We start from the raw sequence: 24,793 nt of genomic DNA on the forward strand, positions 1-24,793 counted from the left end.
TTTGGTAAATGGCCTTGGATATTGTCTTTTTTCAGTCAGTTGAATGAAAGTGAGACAATAGCTTTTTGACAGGCACTTATCAACAAGTCCGTTTTCCAACTGCGAGTGCCCCTCGGTGTGTACTAAAACTAGGAATGCGAACCGGCAAAAACAGTCTGACCTTTCCCCTCGGAGTATTGTCAAAACCCAACATAGCATGACAATCGGAACGCGGATCGTATTGACTGACCCTTGCAAAGTAGCCGTGGGTCAGTGAACTGGCTGAGTACGGGACGGAGGTAAGTTGTCTGTATTCTGCATGTGAGGGTGTGACCTATTTCAGTTACCACATAATATATGCATTAATTATCAGTTGTCATGTGTTCGAACCCCGACAGCGACGTGCCAAAACACAAGGTGATCCTTGTATCCCTGCACGTCGCTTAGCACTGTAAGACTTAAACAAGGTGTCTCTATGCTGTGTCTGAGAGGGGTATCCATGTTTATCGGTGACATTTCATCTCCGTAGACTAACACCGGTATTTGTCCGGATCAGTGAAGACAGCTCACTCGCCTGCATACCTACAAGCCTACATGCCTGCAGAAGTGCAATATTCAGATTCCACTCCCCAACATTACAAAATTAAACAACAATTTTACTGCCTGCGTTAGACTGTTAACCTTCTTAGCGCCACCCATGCATTCTTCTCAGGGCTCAGGTTCTTCTTACATCAGTGACTGGTAATGTCATGCTGCTTGGTGCACGACCAACATTAAAGAATCTACTATTTAACCTTTCACACTATAAGGTTTCATTAGGGTAAGCTGTTGTATGTTTTCTTCTTTACATCGATTAATGGTGCTGTCATATATTGCTTATTGCAAGAACGACTTTCGATGTGGGGTTTATTACAGAACTGCATAATATTTCATAGCTTGTACCCGCGTGGTTAGAAATTACAGGTGAAATTAATCCATACAACTTTCTTGCGAATCTGTACGAAGAGGAAGTAAGTAGAACCCATCCTCTAAAGGGCACTATACATCCTTGCGGCTACGATTGGAAAGTGAGTGAGTGAGTTTACTTTTACGCCGCACTCAGCAATATTCCAGCCATTCCGGCGATCTGGACCAGACAATACAGTCATCAACAGCATGAGCATCGATCTACACAAGTGGGAATCGATGACATGTGTCAACCAAGTCAGCGAGCCTGACCGTCCGATCCCATTAGTAGCCTCATACGCATATTCGCCTTTTTATGGCAAGCATGAGGTGCTGAAGGATTATTCTACCCCGGACCTTCACGTGTCCCGATTGGGAAGAGTCGTTGTAGTAGTCTAGTCGTTAAAGCGGTCACTCGTCACTCAAAAGACCAGGGTTCGATTCTCCACATTGGCTCAAGGTATGAAGCCCAATTTCTAGTGTCCCTTGTGGTGTTGCTGGAATATTGTTAAAATTGGAATGACAGACACAAAAAGAATTGTTTGATAGTGATAGCTTCTATGTGGAAGAACATCATGAACCAACTGAAGCCAGCAGCGAATAGCTTAAGGACATTTTTTAATGACCGAATTATGGGATATTATGCACTGGTTGGTTGATAATGACCTATGTATGTATACTATTATACTAGTTTGTATATTACGTTATACCCATTTGAAATAAATACATATGGTGGGTTAATATAAGATAGTGACGGCATGTACTGGTCAAGTGGGAGCGACACATCCACACACATTCAAGCACTTATGTAATTACTACATAACAATGTCACCTCAGAAAAACATTATTTACATCACTTGATATTTTTGAACGATTAAGACATGGTATTCTAAGATCGGAAGTGATTATTAGTCACTTGATTACCTGTCACCTTGATCTGAAGATGTGACTTAACGTCACGCGGACATTGCTAACGATGTGTCACCGATCTTTGTGAGTGATTATAAGTTTACGCCGCTTTTACAGCATTACAACAAGTTCACAACTGGGAACACCAAAATGGACTACACACATTTTACACATAAGGGGAATTTAACTCGGATTTTTAATCCGAAAGTTTTAAATAACCACAAGGCCATCCCACCCACCCACAATCCTTGAAAGCATGTTCGCGAGACAACAACACCGGTAGCCTTCACCTTCGAGGTAATCTCTGCTTGAAGGACATTCTACGTAAAACCTGATCTGACAAGTGTGAATTTATGACACCAGACTATAATCGTCTGAATGTCCACTAAGGAGTGGCTTCTTGTATAACTGACCAAGCGTGAAGAGAATAGCCGGTCTACCTCTGACGCTGTTGTGATTAGGTTTAATCGGGTATAAATAGCAATGACTGGCGACCTTCCGTCAGAGGACTCTTGAAAGGAGACAATATCATTTTGAGAAATGTGAAGTCATTCGTGACGGATCGGGTATTTCCGCAACTGAGAAATGTCGTTTACGGTGAATGGCGAATATAGGGCAAATGACTGAAAGAAGTTGCTTTAAAATCGCGAGGCGGTGGGGTAGCCAACTGGTTAAACCCCCCGCTTGTTTGATTCCGAACCCGGGTTCGATCCTCCACTTGGATAGAATGTCTTAAGCACATTTCTAGTGTCCAGGGTCGTAATATTGCTGGAATATTGATACAAGCGGCGTGAAACTAAACTCACTCACTACCAACTGCTATCATCAGCTCTGTTCAGCGGTTGGCGAAGGGTGGCCTTACGGTTAAAGTGTTGGCTCATTCCACTGAAGGCAAGGTTTGAATCCCTAGAAGAGTAAATAGCGTGTTGCCTATATCTGGTGTTTCCGAAATGAAATATAATAAAATATTGTCAACAGCGGACTAATGACAACATCATTCATTTATTATATGAAATATGCCGTTTTTAAGATAGGACTCTGCAGCTAAATATACCCAGTGTCATAATTTAAGCGTTACCGAGGTGAGTAACCTGTGGGGAGTGAATACAGGCCAACAGGCGTCAGCTAGTCTGTGTTTTCAACAGTTAAAGGGGGTGTTGTTTATGTCTATGCCACACAACCTGGATGATTTTATGAAACAGGGGAAACGGACACTGGAAAGTCCAAGACAACGATGCTGGAAAAGGTAACCCATTGTTTACCCCATACACATGCAGTACATAATAGCTATTTACATAATTTAACACATTTGCTTTGAATAAATTAATGATTTAGACGTATCTACACCAGAGACTTTGAAGTTGAAAATTTCTTGTCAGCTGAGAGGCTACTCAAAAATGACTGCGTGCATTCCGTTGATCATGTGGTTAAATACCGCGCGGCATTTGATCTAACTCTTTCACACACGTTAAGCCCCACAGTCGCTACCGGTTTCATTGAAATGGGAATAAATGATCAGCCATCAAACCCACATAGCCACTGAGGTCTCAACGAAAATGAGTGTGTCACCTATTGCAGGTGTTCCCCGTTGTGATATTGCGTGAATAATGCTAAAAGAGGAGCAAAACCAAACTTACTCACTCACTCACTCAGTCTTTCTTTCGGCTTCAGTGCTCTGCATGAACGACCAACGGCATCAGCAGCGACTGCGTGGCTCACGACTGTACTCCTCACAACATCGCGGTACTAAAAGATGCACCGCAAGAAAGTAAGATGTTTTGTCATGAACCCATAAATGTCTTAACACTGATACAGGTTTACTTACGTGTGTACTGAAAGGTGTGGCCATAGGGTTTAACATCCTTTGTCATTCACTCACGTAACCATTGTATTCGCGTGCATATACGAGTGTTTGTTCGGTTGTGTAACGCCGCATTCAGTAATTTATTAAGCTATATGGCGGCAGTCAGAAAATAATCGACTCTGGCCGGATCAGATTATCATAAAACATGAGGATATTTTTTATGGATATACAACTTCTTTTTCCTGTATTGTCGACGTTTCGCCATAGATTCTTATGTCGTTGTTAATACCGTTGCTTGGAAACCATATTAAAAACTATGTCGAAATATCGCCTATACCGTATGTAGAAGTTGTATATCCATAAAAAGTATCTTAATTCTTCATGTGCTCAACTTCTAGAGTGTCAGTCAAAGAAAACATCCAATCATCAACATCTTAAGCATCGATATACACAGTTGGGATACGATGACATGTATCAGCCAAGTCAGCGAGCCTGCTAACCCGACTCAGTTAGTCACCTCTTACGACATGCATGTTTTGCGTGACCATTCTAACGAGTGTCTAGCGCATGTACGACTGCCCAAATTGCTACTAGTGTAACACATCTGGCTCAGTGAGAGATCATTTCACAATCTAAAAGTGATGCGCGTCGATGAATTCGTTAAAATGCGTTAAAACCATCTAGACTACCAGTTGTTCGACTGTCCTTGTGGTGGCGGAGTGGGTTAAATCGCCAACTCTGTGTGCTGGCGCATAGGTGCCTGACTCTTAGAGTGTGGGCTCGAATCCTGAGATGGGCTGAATCTTCAACAGCACGAGAATTGGTACGTCACAGAGAATATGTAATCCCAAATATAAGACATGTTTAATCATACGTATAACATTTACCCACTACGGATTCCCTCCAACCCTCTCCACTTCTCTCCAGAGACAGTGTCTGTTATATATTACCCCTGATATACCGATCACCTGTCAATCGATGGATCTGTGTAAGTAGAGTCAAGGTCATCCGTGAAATCCCCACATCATGCTTCGAGCTAAGTGGATAACTGGTCATGTGACAGATTTATCCTTCCCGTCACGCAGCGCAAATGCTATGCACGCGACAGATGAGTAGACTTTGTTATAATCAAGCATACACACTACATTCGCGTATACTAGTACTTATACACTATATACAGTCAGTTCGCATTCGCCCCAAAACACCAGTGTAAGCCTTCTTGTTGATTTGCTATGTTTTGTTTGGGCGCCGATTCTGATATATGCAGTCGTGGGTGCATGTAACATTCTTTTCTGGAAAGACTAAAATAAAATATGAATTGTTTAACTGTCATATTTTACGAGGAGACTGGTGCTAGTCTAGACTACAGTACGCCACTGTTAAGTCAATCTGATTACAGCGACATGTTAGGTATAAGTCAGTTTCCTATAGCTGCAACAGTAACAGCAGTAGACAGTCACTGTCACCGGAGTTGTAGTACTGGTGCACAAGTTGCTGTTATTACACTGAAGCGAAGGCGAACGCACACGCCCACAGCGCTGGTCAAGTGTGAGTGTATTGTGACATTGATGGTTTTGTAGCTGATATTGTGTAAGTCGTTGTTTTATGGATCCACAGTATACACTACCCCATCACAATGGATCCTGTGTCCGAGACGACGGGGAAAAGGACCCGGCGTTGCAGAAGGTAAGGGGGAAAGAGGTTATGCTTCTTGGTAAATATCACAGGCGAAGTATATGCAAGATGCTTTTTAATGTGAACGATAACAATATCACAATATCTGAGGTTATTCTGGCACTGGGTGTCAGGTGTTAAGGAACGCACCCACCAGGTAGTGGTCTCGTTAACAAGGAAAAGGTTTCAAATTCCAGGGGGTTTGGCAATAGGGGTAGCCTAGTGGTTAAAGCGTCCGCTGGTAACGCCGAAGACACAGGTTCGAATCCCTTCCAGCATGGGAAGTACACATCCGGTGACGTGATATTGCTGGGATAATTGCTAAATGTGGCGAACACCCATATTCACTCAGTCACTCAAGAATTTCTGGAATATGCGTTTGGAACACAATGGGTAATGGTTTAAATTAGAGACTGGTGCCGCTTTCAGGACACCCTGAATGGTGCGGGATGTATGACAAGGGACAGGAATGGGAACAATTTAATTGTTTACGAGCCTTATCGGGAACACATTTTTTATAATGACACTCATCTAAAACTAACTATGCTCTGTTGATGCAGAGAAATCTGTATGCAGTCAAATCCGAGTGTCTTCCCTCAATATTAAGCCAAATGTTATTAACTGGTCTGCGTGATACATGTATATAATTGTTTTTTATATTTTTATTTGTATTTTTAGTTTGATTTTTTCATATTTAACTTCACACCATGTTCGCAACGACTTTACTCCATGACTCCATGATCCGCAACCTCATTCCATTTTTAACCTTTTAATATTTTATATACATGGCAATAATTAAAAACACAAAATAAAATAAAATTAGAAAGGCCGTCCGGATAAACGTCTATGATGTCGACAATGTTGGTGGTAGTAATGGTGAAGTGAACGCCCTTTGTACAGATGAATGTGTGTCACCAGGGTCTGTGTTGTAACTGTCAGATTTACTTATGTTGTGCAGGCGTCAGGTATATTTTCAGTCAACGTTCTTATATCGTTCACATTTTTGGTATCTTGTTCTAGTTTAAGGCTCAGATCCAGGACTTGCTGACTGACAAACATGATGACTACTCGCTGACTAAATGGCTGAAAGGTAGGTTGACGTGTCCGTGAAAAGATACTAGTATGTCTATACAAGAGTTTAATGTTTCATCATAGGCATATCATTATCACTATTGTAGTAGTAGTAGCAGCAGTAGTAGTAGTAGCAGCAGCAGCAGTAGCAGTAGTAGTAGTAGCAGCAGCAGCAGCAGTAGTAGTAGCAGTAGTAGTAGTAGCAGCAGCAGCAGTAGTAGTAGTAGCAGCAGCAGCAGTAGTAGCAGCAGCAGTAGTAGTAGTAGTAGTAGTAGCAGCAGCAGCAGCAGCAGCAGTAGTAGCAGTAGTAGTCGCAGCAGTAGCAGTAGTAGTAGTGTCTGAGATAGGGGTGATAGTCACGGTAGTATTTGCTCTGTATGGGTAGGGCTGTATTATCATGTTATGTCATGTCATATTACATAGAGAGTGATGGCTCAGGAGCCAAGGGGTGCCTGGACACCATGTTGATTTCGGTTTCATATTCGATCCCTGATTATGACCCTTGCTCTATCAATACCCTCGCTGCTCGCTGCTCGTTGATTTCATCTACGTTATACACGTCAACGGAGTACGACACTCAGAGCTTCCCTCTTAGACAAAGTCGTCAAGCCGTGTTATAAGTGTTAACATTGCTCAACACGGCGTTAAACAACATTCATTCATTCACACGTCTTGTATGTAGTGACGTTCGGTCCAACACAGTACTCATTACACCTTTGCTTATCTCTACAGCTCGGCAGTTTGATGTTGCCAAAGCCGAACACATGTTTAGAACGGTGAGTATATGTAAATGACCCTTCCCCAATCATTCCCCTCACGGAACAGTTGACGTTGCCAAAATACTAATGCACAGACTTATACTGAAGAAATAAAGTTTCGTGTCATCAATGAGTTTGCTATATTTTGATGAAATCGTAAATCCGAAACATACGTCCCTACATATTCATGATCCCTCAATGTGGCACTCGTCATAGATTGTGGCATAAACGAATGTATCCTTATATTTACGTACCGCATTAATTGGTATCATACACTTATCCATTCGCGAGTACATTATCTAATACCATAAACATTAATCAAGATATTGTCAATAACCATTCAGCGAGTAAGAAAATTTCCATTGTGCATGTTGCAATTTAGACCTGTTTCGTCAACGTTACCGAGAGCGGTGGAGTAGCCTCGTTGTTAAAGCGCTGGCTTGTCACACTAAAGACCCGGGTTCGAGTCCCCACATGGGTACGATGTGTGAACCCCATTTCTGGAGACACCCGCTGTGATATTGCTGGAATATTGCTAAAAGCGGCGCAAAACCATACTCACTCACTGAACCTAACCGGAGTATAACCCAACTCACCCACTCACTTTAGGCTTGAACACGATCCAACTCTGTATCTTATTCTTCAGAGCATGGCCTACCGAGAAAAGATGAAGATAGATGACCTTGTTAAGAACTACACTCCGCCAGAGGTGAGACAGCCATCAAAAGACTGATCCCAAAACATGTACTGGAGTGTATTACGTATCGTTTTATAACCAACAGTCTGTTGAAGCAGTTCATAAGCGATAGAGTAGGTTGAAGGTTAAAGCCTTCACTCCTCACGGGTTCGATTTCCTGTATGGGTAAATGTGTGAAACCCATTTCTGGCGTCCCCCCACTGTGATTGAATATTGGTAAATGCGGCATAAAAATACTCTCACTCACTCATTCATACGACAGTAAGTGGCATTGCATTTGGACTAATTGGAGTAATCCGGGGCGACTTACTGAGAGTGTTACGCTTTCCCCACATTGATCAAGGAGAAGATTAATCCCCAACATCACGCCAGGAATCAACCAGTCAATGCAGTCACTCGTTATAATGGGATCTACTGCACGCATCGTGTTCAGTTAATGTTAATGACCCAAAGGTTTGGGTGGGAAATGTAAAACGTCAAACCTCACGCAACGGAAGTTATATCTGAAACGAATTGTGATTTTCAACCAGTTAATAATGAACTGCAGATGCATATCAAAATGCTGTTTTCACAACATACCTTAGGGGTACTAACTACCAAGCAACGTGATAAGGGTATATATGGGAACTATCTGCAGTTTAAACAAACTGTTCAGGGCCCACTTGCACAAAGCAATCTTAGTGTTACAATGATTGCAACTCCCACTCTTCAATATAGGCTTAAGATAGTCATAGCGCTAATATCGCTTTGTGCAAGTGGGTCCAGGTTATAAATTAACACTTCTCCGTCTCCTGTTCCACAGAGAGGTTTAAAAATATATAAAGAATACAAGTCCGTAACGATTGGGCAAGACTAGATTGCCTCGGCTTTAAGACATGTTTCCCAGGCTTCTTTTTGATTAATTTTATTCTTATAAACTAGGATTTCTCTGTTTCGGGATAAAGGTGTCAAAACGACACATCTGCAATATGTGTGTAACGAGGGGCCTTCAATATATTTTGCAACTTCAATATATGATTTTGCACTTTTATTTTTCTATACAATCTCCATTCACATCACTACACATATTCTATTTGTCCTTCAAGTGTTTGATACCACTTTTATTGAAATCGGCAGTTTTTTAACCCTCTAACCCCCACTTACGACTATCTCAGAGCTAAGATGACTTCGAAAATCTTGTCCCTGGGCTGTAGGGTGGGTGATTTAACTATTCACGTATTTAGGCCTGTGCAGGTCTCGACTAGTGAACAGGATGCAAAAGTAGAACACCACGTGTTCACACCCCACGGCGTTTCTTGCGAATAGGTTTTCGCAAATCCTTCATTAAATTAGCATTATACTGTCCACTGATTGTAGTTCTTAGCTGCATATAATCTTCATTAATATGCCTCATGTATCCCAAATATGGTGGTCATTACCTTACAAGTGGATGGTTGAGCGCGAAACATGGTCGGAGGGTGTTTCCATTGCATGGAATCCAATTTAGCATGGAATCCAATTTAGTTTCTGGGTTCCAGTGGTGGATCCATGTTTCATCACCTGTCACTCTACAAGAGAGACATCAGGCTTCATCAGCAGTATAGAGACATTGCAGCTCTCGACAACTTTCAGTGCTCTGATCCCTGATCATGAGCTCTGATGTTTCTATGTAGCCATCTTGAAGATACGTTGGACATACCAAGATGCTCATGGTTTCAACAGTTCCAACTGATATCTGGAATTCCGTAGAATATTCAGATTCTTATATTCGGCGGTCAGAAAAAAGTCTTCTTTCTACAGCGGTTGTGGTTTCCGGTTGGGTGGCACCTGAAATCCTGACAAACCGAATTAGTCAGGAACATTCTAACCCCTCACTTTGCATATCACATCGATCATGAATTTCTTTTGCTTGCATCCCCCATGGTAAAGACGTTTATTATAGCGCGCCAGTGTTGATGTTTGATTGAATTCTGGATTGTGACCAGCTTTAGGTGACGGAAACCATCATATCTAACGTCTTGTTGTGTGACTGGAACTTGTTATAACACGTGTCAACCTGCTGTCGTGACTAGTAGCACACCTGCCACAAACTGACGGCATGTTCTCTATTCGCCCACACCTCATTTCGTCCACAGTCTTAAAGCAACATGTTATGGTCTGTTGGCTAGTGACTATACATATCCATCAGCATGTGTCATCCCCGTGATTTGAAAGTGGACTCTCCCATTTCAAAGAAAATAGTCAGTTTGGTTCTACGAATTTTTTATTCCTCCATCATTCATTCATTATCATTTTTACATTTAAATACAAACATGCATATGAGTTTAAACACAATGATTCTAGTCTTACATACAGTCTAATAGATTTCCAACACATTTTCACACACTATCCCAGCTGCGTGAAAGTTATTAGTTGATGTTCATTATTAATATAACTTGATAAGCTGCCCAGCCGCGTCGAGGAACTGAAGCGCTGTTCTCCTTCCAGTAGCTAGCTGACGACGAAGCCTGTCCAGACAGCAGTCCAACTTTCTGTAAACTCTGTATCTGGGGCGGACAGCTGCGCCATGTCAGATCTGTCCCCTGGCCAATCTGTTTAATGTCTCGAGTTTCTTTAGGGCGATCACAAATTCATAAATGTTGGGGTGATGTTTTTTAACCATCTTCTTGAATCCGTTGTGGAATCCCTCGAAATGATTGTTAGTTCTGGGTCCATGTTGATTACACATGCGAGGCGGGAATCGTGTGTCATAATCTACCCAAGTAGACGTCATGTAGTCGTTGAAATGGTTGATACTATCAACGTCTGGAGACTGGTTCAGGACTTCCATCCAGGCATCGTGGACCTGATCCACTGAGACAAGGGGAAGAGAGGCAGCAAGTCTGCTTTCCGTAGGTTAGCCATTGTGATTATCGTTACTTCCCAAACTACCATTTTATAGGGTTACAGTGAGTTAAAGAAATGAAAGCAGAGAAGTGAGTTGCGAGAATTAGATAATCGAATCTCCTCTCCATTTTATTTTCACTAAGTTGTAATTTTCACCGAGTAGAGATGTGGGCGAGCAGAGATGTGGGCGAGTTGAGATGTAGACGAATGGAGACTAACCCTAAACTGACATTGTTTGTGTTGACATAAATGCCCTAGTTGCAAAACTAAACGCCCAGCTACAGTTCAGATGTTTAAAAAACCTCACAGGTCTGTCACCACACCTCATTTCGTCCACAGTCTTAAAGCAACATGTTATGGTCTGTTGGCTAGTGACTATACATATCCATCAGCATGTGTCATCCCCGTGATTTGAAAGTGGACTCTCCCATTTCAAAGAAACTTGACTGCCTAATGTCATCGTATCCCAGCTGCCGTGCTCATAATGGTAATCACTTGATTGACTGAACCAAACTTGATTTTATTTCCGTCAGATATTCGCCCACACCTCATTTCGTCCACAGTCTTAAAGCAACATGTTATGGTCTGTTGGCTAGTGACTATACATATCCATCAGCATGTGTCATCCCCGTGATTTGAAAGTGGACTCTCCCATTTCAAAGAAAATAGTCAGTTTGGTTCTACGAATTTTTTATTCCTCCATCATTCATTCATTATCATTTTTACATTTAAATACAAACATGCATATGAGTTTAAACACAATGATTCTAGTCTTACATACAGTCTAATAGATTTCCAACACATTTTCACACACTATCCCAGCTGCGTGAAAGTTATTAGTTGATGTTCATTATTAATATAACTTGATAAGCTGCCCAGCCGCGTCGAGGAACTGAAGCGCTGTTCTCCTTCCAGTAGCTAGCTGACGACGAAGCCTGTCCAGACAGCAGTCCAACTTTCTGTAAACTCTGTATCTGGGGCGGACAGCTGCGCCATGTCAGATCTGTCCCCTGGCCAATCTGTTTAATGTCTCGAGTTTCTTTAGGGCGATCACAAATTCATAAATGTTGGGGTGATGTTTTTTAACCATCTTCTTGAATCCGTTGTGGAATCCCTCGAAATGATTGTTAGTTCTGGGTCCATGTTGATTACACATGCGAGGCGGGAATCGTGTGTCATAATCTACCCAAGTAGACGTCATGTAGTCGTTGAAATGGTTGATACTATCAACGTCTGGAGACTGGTTCAGGACTTCCATCCAGGCATCGTGGACCTGATCCACTGAGACAAGGGGAAGAGAGGCAGCAAGTCTGCTTTCCGTAGGTTAGCCATTGTGATTATCGTTACTTCCCAAACTACCATTTTATAGGGTTACAGTGAGTTAAAGAAATGAAAGCAGAGAAGTGAGTTGCGAGAATTAGATAATCGAATCTCCTCTCCATTTTATTTTCACTAAGTTGTAATTTTCACCGAGTAGAGATGTGGGCGAGTTGAGATGTAGACGAATGGAGACTAACCCTAAACTGACATTGTTTGTGTTGACATAAATGCCCTAGTTGCAAAACTAAACGCCCAGCTACAGTTCAGATGTTTAAAAAACCTCACAGGTCCGTCTTGAACATGCATACAATATCTCTCAAAAGATTACAACGAGACAGAATATACCCACAATACTATGGGCGTCCGTGACAGAAGGAGGCTAATTCAGGACTATTCCTCTGGGACCAGTTTTGCAGTAGGCATTGCGGGGTTTTGAGTGATTAAAAAGCTTCATATCATCTTTCTGCTAGCTTTGGGAGCATCACCTGTACAATTTGGTCGAGTGCATGCCAAGATGTGTCATAATTAGATTAGGAATACCAACGCCAACGGGGGAACACCCAGAACTGAGGCCGATAACGGATGTTTTTGTTTGGGGGGGGGGGGGGGGGGGGGTATTTATTTTTTTTATCTTTTTCGCTAACTTGACTGCCTAATGTCATCGTATCCCAGCTGCCGTGCTCATAATGGTAATCACTTGATTGACTGAACCAAACTTGATTTTATTTCCGTCAGATAACTTGACTATTGCTGAGTGCGGCATTACACAGTAAATCAGAAAAGCATGCACTACTTGTCGACTCACACTGTATTTCTCGTCTGAGTTCGCTTTAGACGAATTAGCACTTAAATGGTAAAGTAAAGTGGGTACTTCGCGATAACAAGATTTCAACTCAGGTATGCCATTAAAATGTGTTTAGGTGAATGCTCTATATTAGTGGGTCATATTTCCTGTAGGTTCTCCAGAAGTACCTGACGGGTGGGTTCTGCGGGTACGACAAGGACGGGTCGCCAGTCCGGGTGGAGAGATACGGGCACCTGGACATGAAGGGCATCATGTACTCCTGTAAGAAACTCGACCTGGAGAAAACAAAGATCCTGCAGTGTGAGAGAACTGTCAAGGACTGGGAGACGCAGTCACAGAAGGTAAAGCGGGTGTCGGGTGGATGGGTTTTTCAGCGTGAGTTGGTCACCGTCAGCCATATTGCTACGAAACCAAACTTAAATTATCTAAGTTTTAAAAAGCATATTTATTAATTACATTATTTTTTACAAACTGAGAACATCATAGAACCAAATCTAACAACACAAAATAAATGTGTGGGAACCGTCAGTGTGTGCAGTGTTCTGCAGATATTATCAACCTTTTCGATAACAGCTTGGTCCGGTATCAATTTCAGCTCGGTCGGCGCGTGGACGGCATCACCGTCATTTTCGACATGGAGGGCGTCAGCAGCCGCATGATGTGGCGGCCGGGTAGGTACCGCAGAACCATACAACAATATGGGTCGCGTTGGGCGAGCTGGCTAAAACGCCAAGCTAGTGATCCAGCGAGGTTGAGGTGTCGGGATCGAGCCTACCCGTGACACATTGGTGTCAACTTTGTGTGCAGACTCTTTCAGTGTTGTCACAGCTCCTAGTGTACAGTACACAACCCTGTGCACTTAAAAGAACCCACGAATCCTTTGATATATGACCAAATGGTGGCCACATGAATACGTCCAAACACCTAGTTTCGCTCAGCACTATTCCATTGTACCAGTGAGTGAGCTTCTACTCTGGTTTTAGCAACATTCCAAAAAACAACACGGCGGGTGATATCAGAAATAGGTTTCACAAATTGTACCCGTGTGGAAAATCGAACCCATACGTTTGGCGTGACGAGCGATTCCTTTAACCACGGACATACAAGAACATCGAAGAATATCGGAATATTCAGATCCTCCCTTTTATTTCACTTGGTTGTCACAGGTTTCCTTGTCAGCATACAGTTCAAGAGTTCAGAATCAACTATTCAATATATGGAGATACGGGTGGGGAGGGTACATTTATGTCGGGGACAGGATCATATCCATCTCTGAACTGATGAGGAAAGGAGTATACTTTCATGTTATTTTCAGACCATTAGTCGTGGCAAATGCATAATGATTTTACAGAATGTATTCCGGGGTTGTCTTAGCCGATTGATGAACGTGGAACTGACCCTATTTCTTTGAATGCCTGCAGGTCTACAGATGTATCTCTACCTGGTGAAAGTCCTCGAGGACAACTACCCCGAGATGATGAAGAGGATGTTTGTTGTTAACGGTGAGTTACAATTAACACACAACTCAAGGATGTTATTACATCATGGTATTTTGTCACGTGTTCATTGGTATGGCGCTGATAGAGCGATCGCCCAAGACTTTGGGGTCACGCGGGTGGATCTGTGGTGATATCAAAGAACCATTTAGATTTCCTACCCGGGTGCCCCACTCCTATTTCAATACTCTACCTGGATACCCGTTATGTTGATTCCTGACTTCAAAATTGAAAGAAATGGCAAGTTTTTCTTCAGCTCGGAGGCCATAATTTGGAGGTATGTCAATGTCTTAACCACAATACGACCTTTTAAACACGAAAGAATAACATATGACATTGTTTAATCTAATTAGTCACATGATAATAACGGGTCCGTGAACAGAGACGGGTACCCGGGTCCAACTCATTACCAACCCGTTCGGGGTATCCGTGTTACCCGTCCCATCTATAATTGGGATCCTAGAAATTACATGAGGTTCGTCGTACTTTGAGACAGGTCGATTTGTCGACAAGTACTTTGAAACAATGTACGTCGGTTTGACCAATCCACGCATTATTTGCGTGTGAGAGAATTGAATTTGAAGCCTTTTTTAACAATAGTCCATCGGAGTAGGAAAATTGTTCCGATACGGGAATCGAACCCGATTCTTCGGCGACGAGTAAACACCACATCCACAACGTTAGCCCAAACGTGTGACGTAAGGTATTTTTCTCTGGCGCCCGTTTTTTCGAACTGGGTCACAGATCGTGCTAATGTTTTAACACGCGGGTGTAGCTTTATGCGTCTGAATATCGCTGGGGTAGCCTAGTGGGTAAAGCGTTTGCTTGTCATACCCAAGGCACGGGTTCGATTTCCGAGATGGGTACAATGAGTGAAGCCAAGTTCCGATGTCCTCCGGTGTACAGGAATATTGCTCACTCACCCACTCATTGAATATTGTTAAAAGCGGCGGTAAGCCCAACCAGGGACCATCTGGCCCAACCAACAGAATAGCCCTGTCTCATTGTTGATCTTCCGCCAGCTCCCCGGATCTTCCCACTGCTCTACAAGCTCTGCCGCCCGCTGATCAGCGAGGACATGAAAAACAAGATCCACGTGCTTGGAGGTGAGTGACGACTAAGTTGGCGGAGATATACTAGTCAAACGAAGTTAGGGAACACTCGGTTATTTTAGTCTTATTACAACAGGTTATCGGCATTACGTTCTTCCCTTGTGGTGCAATTATCTGAAACTGCTCATTTTTTCAGGAAACTTCGCTGGGGTATTATTGGAACACATAGACGCTGATCAACTTCCGGTCTTCCTTGGTGGGGCTATGACGGGCAAAGATGGCGACGTTTATTGCACAGATTCGGTAGGCACAAAATGCTAGATTTTCAGAGGCTGCCAACACCCTCTTCAGAATATTTTCGGGACCAAAATGTGTGGAAAACGTAAATACAATGTGGACGCAGATTTAACAGTTGAAAATGTAATGGGTGTTTATGTTTGAAAGATAGTTTTAGTAGTTCAACTTCAAATGAACAGTAAACTGAAATTGGTTTCAAGTAGTGTTCAGGTTTGAGGTATGAGGGTGATTCAGGGAAACAAATGATTTAATGTAAACCCGACAATCCGGTGATCAGCTCCTAAGTCTCCGTATAGAGGCACTTTTAGAAGTTGTATATGCGAAAGAAAAGCAATTTTTATGGACTGTCAACTTCTTTATTTCAATGAGTGCGACGTTTTGGTGGAGGTACTAACTCAGTTATCAAGCAATTGATAAATCTGCTCGACACACCAAAGTTACATTTTCGATTTCATTCATGGATTCAATGTGTGAAGCCTGTGCATGGTGTCCCTTGTCGTGATATTGCTGGATATTGCAGCAAGCGGCTTAAAGGTATTCTCACTGTCAGTCTAAGACCTACCCAACACATAGCGCTTCTCTCAGATGGAACACACATGCCGTCATATGACATGAATATTGTTCAAAGCAGCGCCGTGAACTCACTTACTCACTGCAGATCCCCGCGGGTGGAGATGTACCGGAGACCTACTACCTGCAGAGCCTGACTAACACTGACAACATGGAGACCACAACAATACCTCGGGGAGACAAGATCAACCTGAAGTATGAGGTGGACACTCCAGGCAGCATCCTCAGGTAGGAGGACGACCATCCTCGGTCATCCAGGGTATTATATATCGAGTATGGAAATAAACCAGCCAGGTCTCTGATCGCATGAACCGTCTTTACATTTTGCAAACCCTGCAACAAACAATCACAATCACGAAGTGTCGCAACATTTTGTACCAAAGCTGTTGAGGAGTGATCATGAGAATTTAAGTACATGTAGATTGGTTTAAGTGCACATGAACCTAATTTCATTTTGAACATAATGATTCAGTGATGTCCACACATTGCTCTGTAGATATGTTTTTGGCCCTACTAATTAGATTCGATCCTGAACAATTTGAGTTTTTTCACACGCAGTAGCATCTTAGGGACGTTTCAGATTGTGTTTGGCTTTTGTTGTTGTTGTTGTTGTTGTCGTTGTGTTTGTTTGTTTGTTTGTTTGTTTTACGCCGCACTCAGCAGTATTCCAACAAGATGGTGGCGGTCTGTAAAGAATCGAGTTTGGAACAGACAGTCCAGCTGCATTAGCAGCGATCTGCGCAATTTGGGTACGATGGCACGTGTCAGCGAGCCTGAAGACCCAATCCCGTTAGTCGCCTCTTACGACAAGCATGGGTTGCTGAAGACCAATTCTAAGCCGGATCTTCACGGGTAGCTTAAAGACACAATGTCACACCACACCTCTCTATAAATACTCTTACTTAAGCATTTCTCTCAATAATACTTATTATCAGCCCCGGTGGAAGCTACAATATAAATTATTCCACAAAAAAGTACTAAGATGTAACATTAAATTAAATAGTTCGCATGAATTAATGGAATTAAAACGACTCTTGCGCCCTCTACCAACCGAATATTATTTCAAGTGACCCCCATAGAGCTATGTCTCTTGGAGCGCTCTTTACGACTATCAAACGCACAACGTGTCATTGAAACCAGTTCAGCAACCATCGGCAACACCGCGTGCGACAGTTTTCGATGTACGGGGCGATCGTTTACAATTTCCTTATATGGCAAGTCTTATCTGTTTGAAAACTGTTCGCCTCGAAGTTTCAGTATTCGATTTCAGGCAATTCGTAAGGGATGATAAGTCTCTTATTACACCAACAGGAAGATAAAGTAAGTACATATGTCCCCAATATATAAAATATGGGTCAAAATATTGTCGATAATGTGTGACAACGTGCCTTTAACTATTGTACTGACTTTCCTGAAGACTTTGAGGAAGGGCAAGCAGATCATCTGTCTGCAAGAATTGTGCGTGCTGGTACTGGTTTCATTTACCTTTCGTTATTTAATGTCTACCAGGTGGGAATTTAAAACTGAAGGATTCGACATCAGTTTTGGAGTGTTCCTGCAGAAAGAGGGTTCAAAGATTCCCATCGTGCCTCTAGAACGTGTTAACAGTCATATGGTACCAGAAGATGGAAGCTGTACGTGCGAGGAGGCGGGAACATGTACGTTGACCTTCACCTTAACTGATTCTGATACACTAACTTGTCAAATATCATTTCATCGCACGACCTGACAAAGTTCATGAGTGACTCAGACAAGAGTTTAAATGTCAGCTATTTTCAGGTCGGAAAATGATCAACATGTTATTTAACAATGCCCTTGTTCTATTTATTTAACAGTGAGACATATTACAAGTAGTTTCCGCAAACATCACGCGATTGAAATACTTTCATTATGTAGCGTCAGCAACATTGAATCACATAATATCTAAAAGATCACTTTTATACCTTATCATTGTACAGTTGTTCCTGCATGTTCCGATTAACCACATCTCTATACCTGTATGCCACAACTGGGCACTCATGACACTGTTAACCCTTTACCTCCAACTAACCACAGCTGTGTTAACCCTTCCACTTCAGACATTCTGCGATTCGATAACAAATACAGCCTGTTCCGACAAAAGGTCCTGCATTATTTCATAGAGCAGATCCCTGCATCTTTGGTGGTGGGAGACAGCACCTACCAGTAGGTCCTACACTGACGTCTGAATCTAGCTAATGTCTGTTGTCAGCGTCAAGCATACTGTCATTGCCCCCGTCGTCTGTGTGAAATCATTGTCTCTATTGCATTGCCTCAGTCGTTTGGTTCAAATCATTCCTCTGTCGTTTGCTTCAGATCATTGGTTCTGTTGAAATCATTCGTTCTGTGTCTACTTTAGATCTTTCCTCCGTTGTCTGCTTTAGATCATTGCCACTGTCGTCTGTTTGTGATCCTCATATCATTAAGTCCGTTGTCTGCTTTAAATGATTGCTTCTGGCGTATGTTTGAGGTCCTCAGATCATTGAATCTGTCGTCGTATCAAATCATGTCCCCGTTTTAGATCATGTCCTCCGTTGTCAGCTTTAGATCATAGTCTATGTCGTCTGCTCCATATCATTTCCTCCGTTGTTCGTACCATGTCATTGCCACTGTCGTCTGCTTCGTATCAATGTCTCTGCTGTCTGTTTGAGACCCCAAGTCACTGAGTCCGTTGTCTGCTTCAAACCATTGTCTATGTTGTCAACTCTTTCTGCGTCACGTCTCTGCTCTGTCATCAGCATCTTTCTATGATGTCCGTTTTGCGCCACCCACTGCGCCTCTTTTGTCAGCGTCACGTCATTGTCTGGTAGGTCTCCTTTTCCATTTTTCTTAAAGGTCACATGCAACCAAAAAATCAAACATAATTTAAACACTTGTATCACTTATTCATGACATATAATATACATTGCTGCTTGTAAAAAGACAAATAAACAAAATTATAAGCGTACAATCGCGATTCAAAAGTGCACTATTTTGTACTTGGGCTTACTTCCCCCGAAACGAAGCCCTCGGGAGACCGACCCCAGTCATAGTGGGTGGATATGCACTCAAATGTAACGACGGCTTCCGATTGGCTGTTTCATTCGCTGATATGCTGAGGGTTCATTGTGTGTACAGAAAGATGATCCGTTTGGTGGGCATTTTAGAAGTATAGCCAGTCACAAGAAAGTAAGATTCTTTATGGATAACAACTTCTTTTTGTGTACTTGATGCGTCGTTTCAGTATGGATTCATATAATGTTGTCAAACAAAATCATATACACTAAAAGAAGTCGTTATCCATGAAGAATGTATATAGAGATGTTGGGTTTGGAAAATACATGTTCTCTGAATTTGCGCTCAATCCAATAAAAAATCATGTCAGTAGAGATGGTAAACTACTGCGTGGCTGGAATCTGTCATTCGTCCAAGTACAAAGCAGGACTTGAAACTGACAAGAGTTTGCACCAGTTTCCGTCAGATCCAGTCATCCGAAAAAAAATGAATGTAGCTTGTTTGCAACCCACAGACATAAAAACATGTCATGTGTATCACACGTGCCTAATTACATAATGTGGCAGACACGGGACTCGGGTGCACGAGTCACAAATCAACTTATTTTCTTTATGTCGTATAGTCTGATAGGTGTTAAGTTCAAAATGCACGTGGTCAATGATTGAAGCTGTGTACTGCATGTTGTCTTTAGTAGACAGGCAGACAGACATATAGGTGTGAATAAACCAGACACTGAGCTTTCTCTGTGACAGAGACTGCTTACCACAATCAACAAGATGTTTTACGTAACGAGTAGATTATTTACTTGTTTGTGTATACAACCAAGATCAGACTACTGCTCACGACCTCAGATGCTGGGCATGCATACTGTTTCAAGCTCCGCGAACCTATTCACTGCGCATGCGTTATGGACGCAGCGCAGCACAGGTGTTGAAACCAGTTTTCCCCCCAGCGCTGGGGGGAATTTAGTGAAACGTTTGAACTCGGATTTCGCGGGCTTTTTTTTCATCGCGTTTTCTTCAACTTTATAGGTTGAATTGGCATTTTTTATGATTTGTTTCGGTAAGTGCATACCGAAAAGTTCCAGAATCTGCAAAGTTGTGTTTTACGTTGCATGTGACCTTTAAACATTCCGCCATATACACCTACCGGATACAAGTAAGCATTTTGTATAAACTGTAATGTAATGGACTTCCCTTGTGAAGTACATTTAATTACTTGAGCACCTTGATTAAAAACACGAAAAGACGAGGAAAATATGTGTCGACGACAAGCGGTTCCTTCCCTTTTTCTCTTTTAATCCGGGACCGTGGGGTAGCCTCATAGAAAGACTCGAGTCGTTTCCCCACATGAGTTCAACGCATTTCTGAGTCCCCATCCGAAACTCACTCTCTCTGTTTGAATCATTACATGATCTCTAGAATAACTAACATTACGTGTTATCACTGTGAGTGGTTTTAACACAAACATTAATTAGTGTGAAGTAGTCTGAGAATAGAATCTGTTCACACTTTTAAATCGACAATAGGTTTATTTGCACCTGCACAACATACATATATGACTGTACCTGAACACAACCAGAATCTAACACTCCATCTACCCAAAGTTCGAATTCGATTTTAGCTGAGTTGTTCTTTGATTGCAACTCATTTCCTTGTCTACCAAATGAAAAACTTCTAATAATACTACGCCATCTGTTCCGCTTCACAAAAAATTAAACGAACACATTAGTTAAGTTGAAATTTAGCCATCGAGGTTTCATTTGATTAGGATACGCGGACACATGAGCAGGTTACACAGATATCTGCTCTGGACTCTCCTTGTAATGTTTACAACATGAGGAGTCAGTTTCTGATGATGATGCAAGAATGTTGATGAAATCGTTGTTATGCCATTCTAAGAGCCTTATCCTCTCTCACTCCAGACGAACTTTGTTTTGACAACTCGTACAGCTGGGCACGAGGGAAGAAGATTCAGTACTCCGTGGAGATAGTGGAAGCAGACGACAACATCAAAACGGAGATTGACCACATGATCGTTGGAGATGGGGGTTGGAACGACCTCGTCATCAGCGACACCACCGTCACTACCCGGATGTAAAGATCACGTGATGAGAGACATCGGGTATCATGAACGGTACAGAGAAGACTCGTTGGCTTCCACTGTGGCCATGCGCACGTGTCAGCGGGTGAGGGAAGGAGGGGAGAGTCAAACTCGTGATCTTTCATAACACGCTGATGTATGGGGGTGTGACAAAGGTTGTGGGGAGGGTGAGACAACCTCGTCATAACTGACACAATCTACGAGTGTATGATATCGTCATTACTAAATCGCGAAAGTGACAAAGACGCCTTAAAGCCAAACAACCTCATGTAACTGATATGAATGAAAACATATTACTCAGTGTCAATACTCAATAAGTATAAGCATACCTAATAAAGCACTGATATCATGTAACGTCTATATTAGTTTATTCATGTTAAGGGCTCTGTAAGTATAATACCCCGTGCTTGTATGGATACTTAATTTTATTTCTACCTTGACTGTATGTATTCTTTGTTATGACTTTGTTCTATGTGTTTGTTTGTCATTTAAAGCAGCACACAACAATATCCCATGTAATTTACTGCGTCGGAAAATATTCGACCGGACACTCCGGTGATTGATGTTGTGAACAACGTACTGTCACCCTAACCAGTGAGCAGACCCCAGATCGATCTTATCACCACGTCTACCTTAAGCCTGTGTTGGAGAATGGGAGTTACAATCATTGTAGCGCTAAGATCGCTTCGTACAAGTGAGTCCAGGTCAGTCGGCGTTACGACAGTCGTGAATAGTATGTTAACGTATGGGAGTTACGATCTCCTTAGCGCTACGACTGTCGCACGTAGTATGGAAGTTACGATCTCCTTAGTGCTACGACTGTCGTACGTAGTATGTTAATGTATGGAAGTTACGATCTCCTTAGCACTACGACTGTCGTACGTAGTATGCTAATGTATGGAAGTTACGATCTCCTTAGCGCTACGACTGTCGTACGTAGTATGTTAATGTATGGAAGTTACGATCTCCTTAGCGCTACGACTGTCGTACGTAGTATGTTGACGTATGGAAGTTACGATCTCCTTAGTGCTACGACTGTCGTACGTAGTATGTTAACGTATGGAAGTTACGATCTCCTTAGCGCTATGACTGTTGTATGTAGTATGTTAATGTATGGAAGTTACGATCTCCTTAGCGCTACGATTGTCGTACGTAGTATGTTAACGTATGGAAGTTACGATCTCCTTAGTGCTACGACTGTCGTATGTAGTATGTTAACGTATGGGAGTTACGGTCTCCTTGGTGCTGAGATCCTTTTGTGAACTGGGACCCGTTCTTTTACATTCGTAAGTACACGTGTCATTCTTATAGATCAAGAAAAGAAGCGAGTTGTTACCCATGCATCCGTTGGTCTACACTAAGGGCCAGATTTAGTTTCAGGGGGATCTGTTCGAGACCCGATGGTTTGGTTCTGATGTTTGAGAGTCTGAGCGACCATTTTGTGTGGGAAAATGTGTTCATGGTGTTTTTAGGCGTGCGTGTTATTGGGAATATATAATCAGATGCCATTGCCTCCACAACAATATCATTAAAATCATTTAACTTGCCTTCTCTTACGATACCTCCCTGCGCCATAATCTGAGGACCCATCTACATTCAGCTCACATCGGCCGTTTCCGTAGGCGCAAGGGAAATGCCGATCGTGTTTCGAGAGGACACCTTCGTAGAAGGCCCTTTCCGTAACTTCGAAGAACATTATTCGACTTGTCCTGGAATAACACGAGTTGATTACGAATGCCTCAGATTATTTCGCAGAGACGTGTCTGTGTCGAAGTGCAGATCTAATGTTGAACAGATTGGACAACAAACTGATAACTTTTGTAAGTTGTTAAGAAAATAAATATGTCTGTTATTGGTATTTGGTGTTGTTGTAATGTCCGTTACTCAGCAAAAGCTGAAGTCAAGATAAAGGTTTGACCATGTATACCATGATACAGTATACTATTATAACTTGAGGTTCTGATGGAACTGCCGTTGTCGTATTATCTGAACTGTCCAACTTATTCTGTTTTCTGATATTGAACATCGAGGGGAATTTTACAGCCTATTTGTATGTCACGCCACTTGAGTTTATTTTCTCGTATAAAACGTCATAGGATTTAACACTGTACGCTGAATTTGACAAGTACATTATTTAGTGGAAATATGTTCATTTGAAGAAGTGTTTCTGCAATTTGTCCCATAAATCACCTACAGGAGCTTTTGCTTAAATCTGCCGGACCACCTCTTTTTTTATAATTCATCTTTGGACTCAAGTGGGTCAAGTGGAGAAAGCGTTCGCTCGTCATTCGAAGCCCAGGGTTCGATTCCCCACATGGGTACAATGTTTCAACCTTTTACGCACATTGTCCACAGGACCATAATGGTTACCCAGGCAACAACCGAGAAAATGCCTGAGGCGGAAAAAGTTGAGCTGTAACTTTAGTATCCAGGAGGATTTTTTTTTTGTATCAAAAACAACCTAAAAATGAATATATAAAACTTTTACAAATATATACACAATAAATACAAAATGGATACTGATGATAAAGACATAGATGCTAAATATGTTGTTGTCGCGTGCATGATGACTATTCCAAAACATTTGTTGCATTGATAACACGAATACTGGATGGTATGAAGGACTGTCGAGCTCTGTTTAAGTGAAGGTAGTACAAAAGCCGCGTCCAGGTGGAACTAGTTCGAAATGGTGAGGTAAAATATGGGTACTGACAATTTTAATTTTAGTTATCTTTTTGACAATCTGGCACTCATAAATAAAGGGAACATACTTGAAAGACACTCCACTGATTTTGCCGTCAGAATAAACAATTTTGAAACATATGTTTTCGTTGCGAGCGGACAGACCACAGGGGTTCGAATCTCCATTTGGACAATAATTTTCAAAAATATAAATCTAGACTTTTGAAATCGTATAATGTTTTTTCAGATGCTAGAATTTACATGTTTCAAATTTGAACGAAATCGGTGAAGAAAGGATTTTTTTAGGAAATTCTACCGCTACAATCATTACGTAAAAAATACACGTGTTTAGATTTATGTTTTTGAAAATTATTGTCCAAACATAGATTCGAACCCCTGTGGGACAGACCCCCATACCAACATGACTCCTCATCCAGCTTTCCTGTAGCGTACGTTCACACTTACTTACGTACAGTACACTGCAGGTGTTGTGCTAGAACAAAACATAGGAAATAATCATACCTCCCTGTTGATTGTGTCATGTTTGATTTCGAAAAGATCGACCGAGTGCCATTATATCCTGAACATGATCAGTACTGAAAAAATACGTCTACGTGGTTTTACGTGTTAAACGTTATAAATAAATTTCGCAGAATACGCTTCTACTCTGGGTATATTAGACATCATGTATACATCAAAAACAAACACATTTACTTCTATGATACAAATTTACATTTCGAGCATTGTTGGGGTC

General features: G+C 41.9%; 1 protein-coding gene across 1 annotated transcript; it reads left to right on the forward strand.

The window, feature by feature from the left end:
* The first annotated feature begins 193 nt into the window (after window positions 1-193).
* LOC137255892 (retinal-binding protein-like) lies at window positions 194-23,215 on the forward strand. The gene is made up of 14 exons (XM_067793477.1): window positions 194-278; window positions 3,505-3,601; window positions 5,255-5,323; window positions 6,332-6,401; window positions 7,115-7,158; window positions 7,787-7,849; window positions 12,980-13,168; window positions 13,423-13,498; window positions 14,249-14,329; window positions 15,346-15,429; window positions 15,572-15,678; window positions 16,331-16,470; window positions 17,752-17,900; window positions 21,179-23,215. Exons 2-14 carry the CDS (start codon window positions 3,587-3,589, stop codon window positions 21,352-21,354), a joined length of 1,263 nt encoding a protein of 420 aa, XP_067649578.1. The 5' UTR covers window positions 194-278; window positions 3,505-3,586; the 3' UTR covers window positions 21,355-23,215.
* The last annotated feature ends 1,578 nt before the right edge of the window (window positions 23,216-24,793 follow it).

Source organism: Haliotis asinina, chromosome 1, assembly GCF_037392515.1.
Source record: "Haliotis asinina isolate JCU_RB_2024 chromosome 1, JCU_Hal_asi_v2, whole genome shotgun sequence".
NCBI classification, from domain to species: Eukaryota; Metazoa; Mollusca; class Gastropoda; order Lepetellida; family Haliotidae; genus Haliotis; species Haliotis asinina.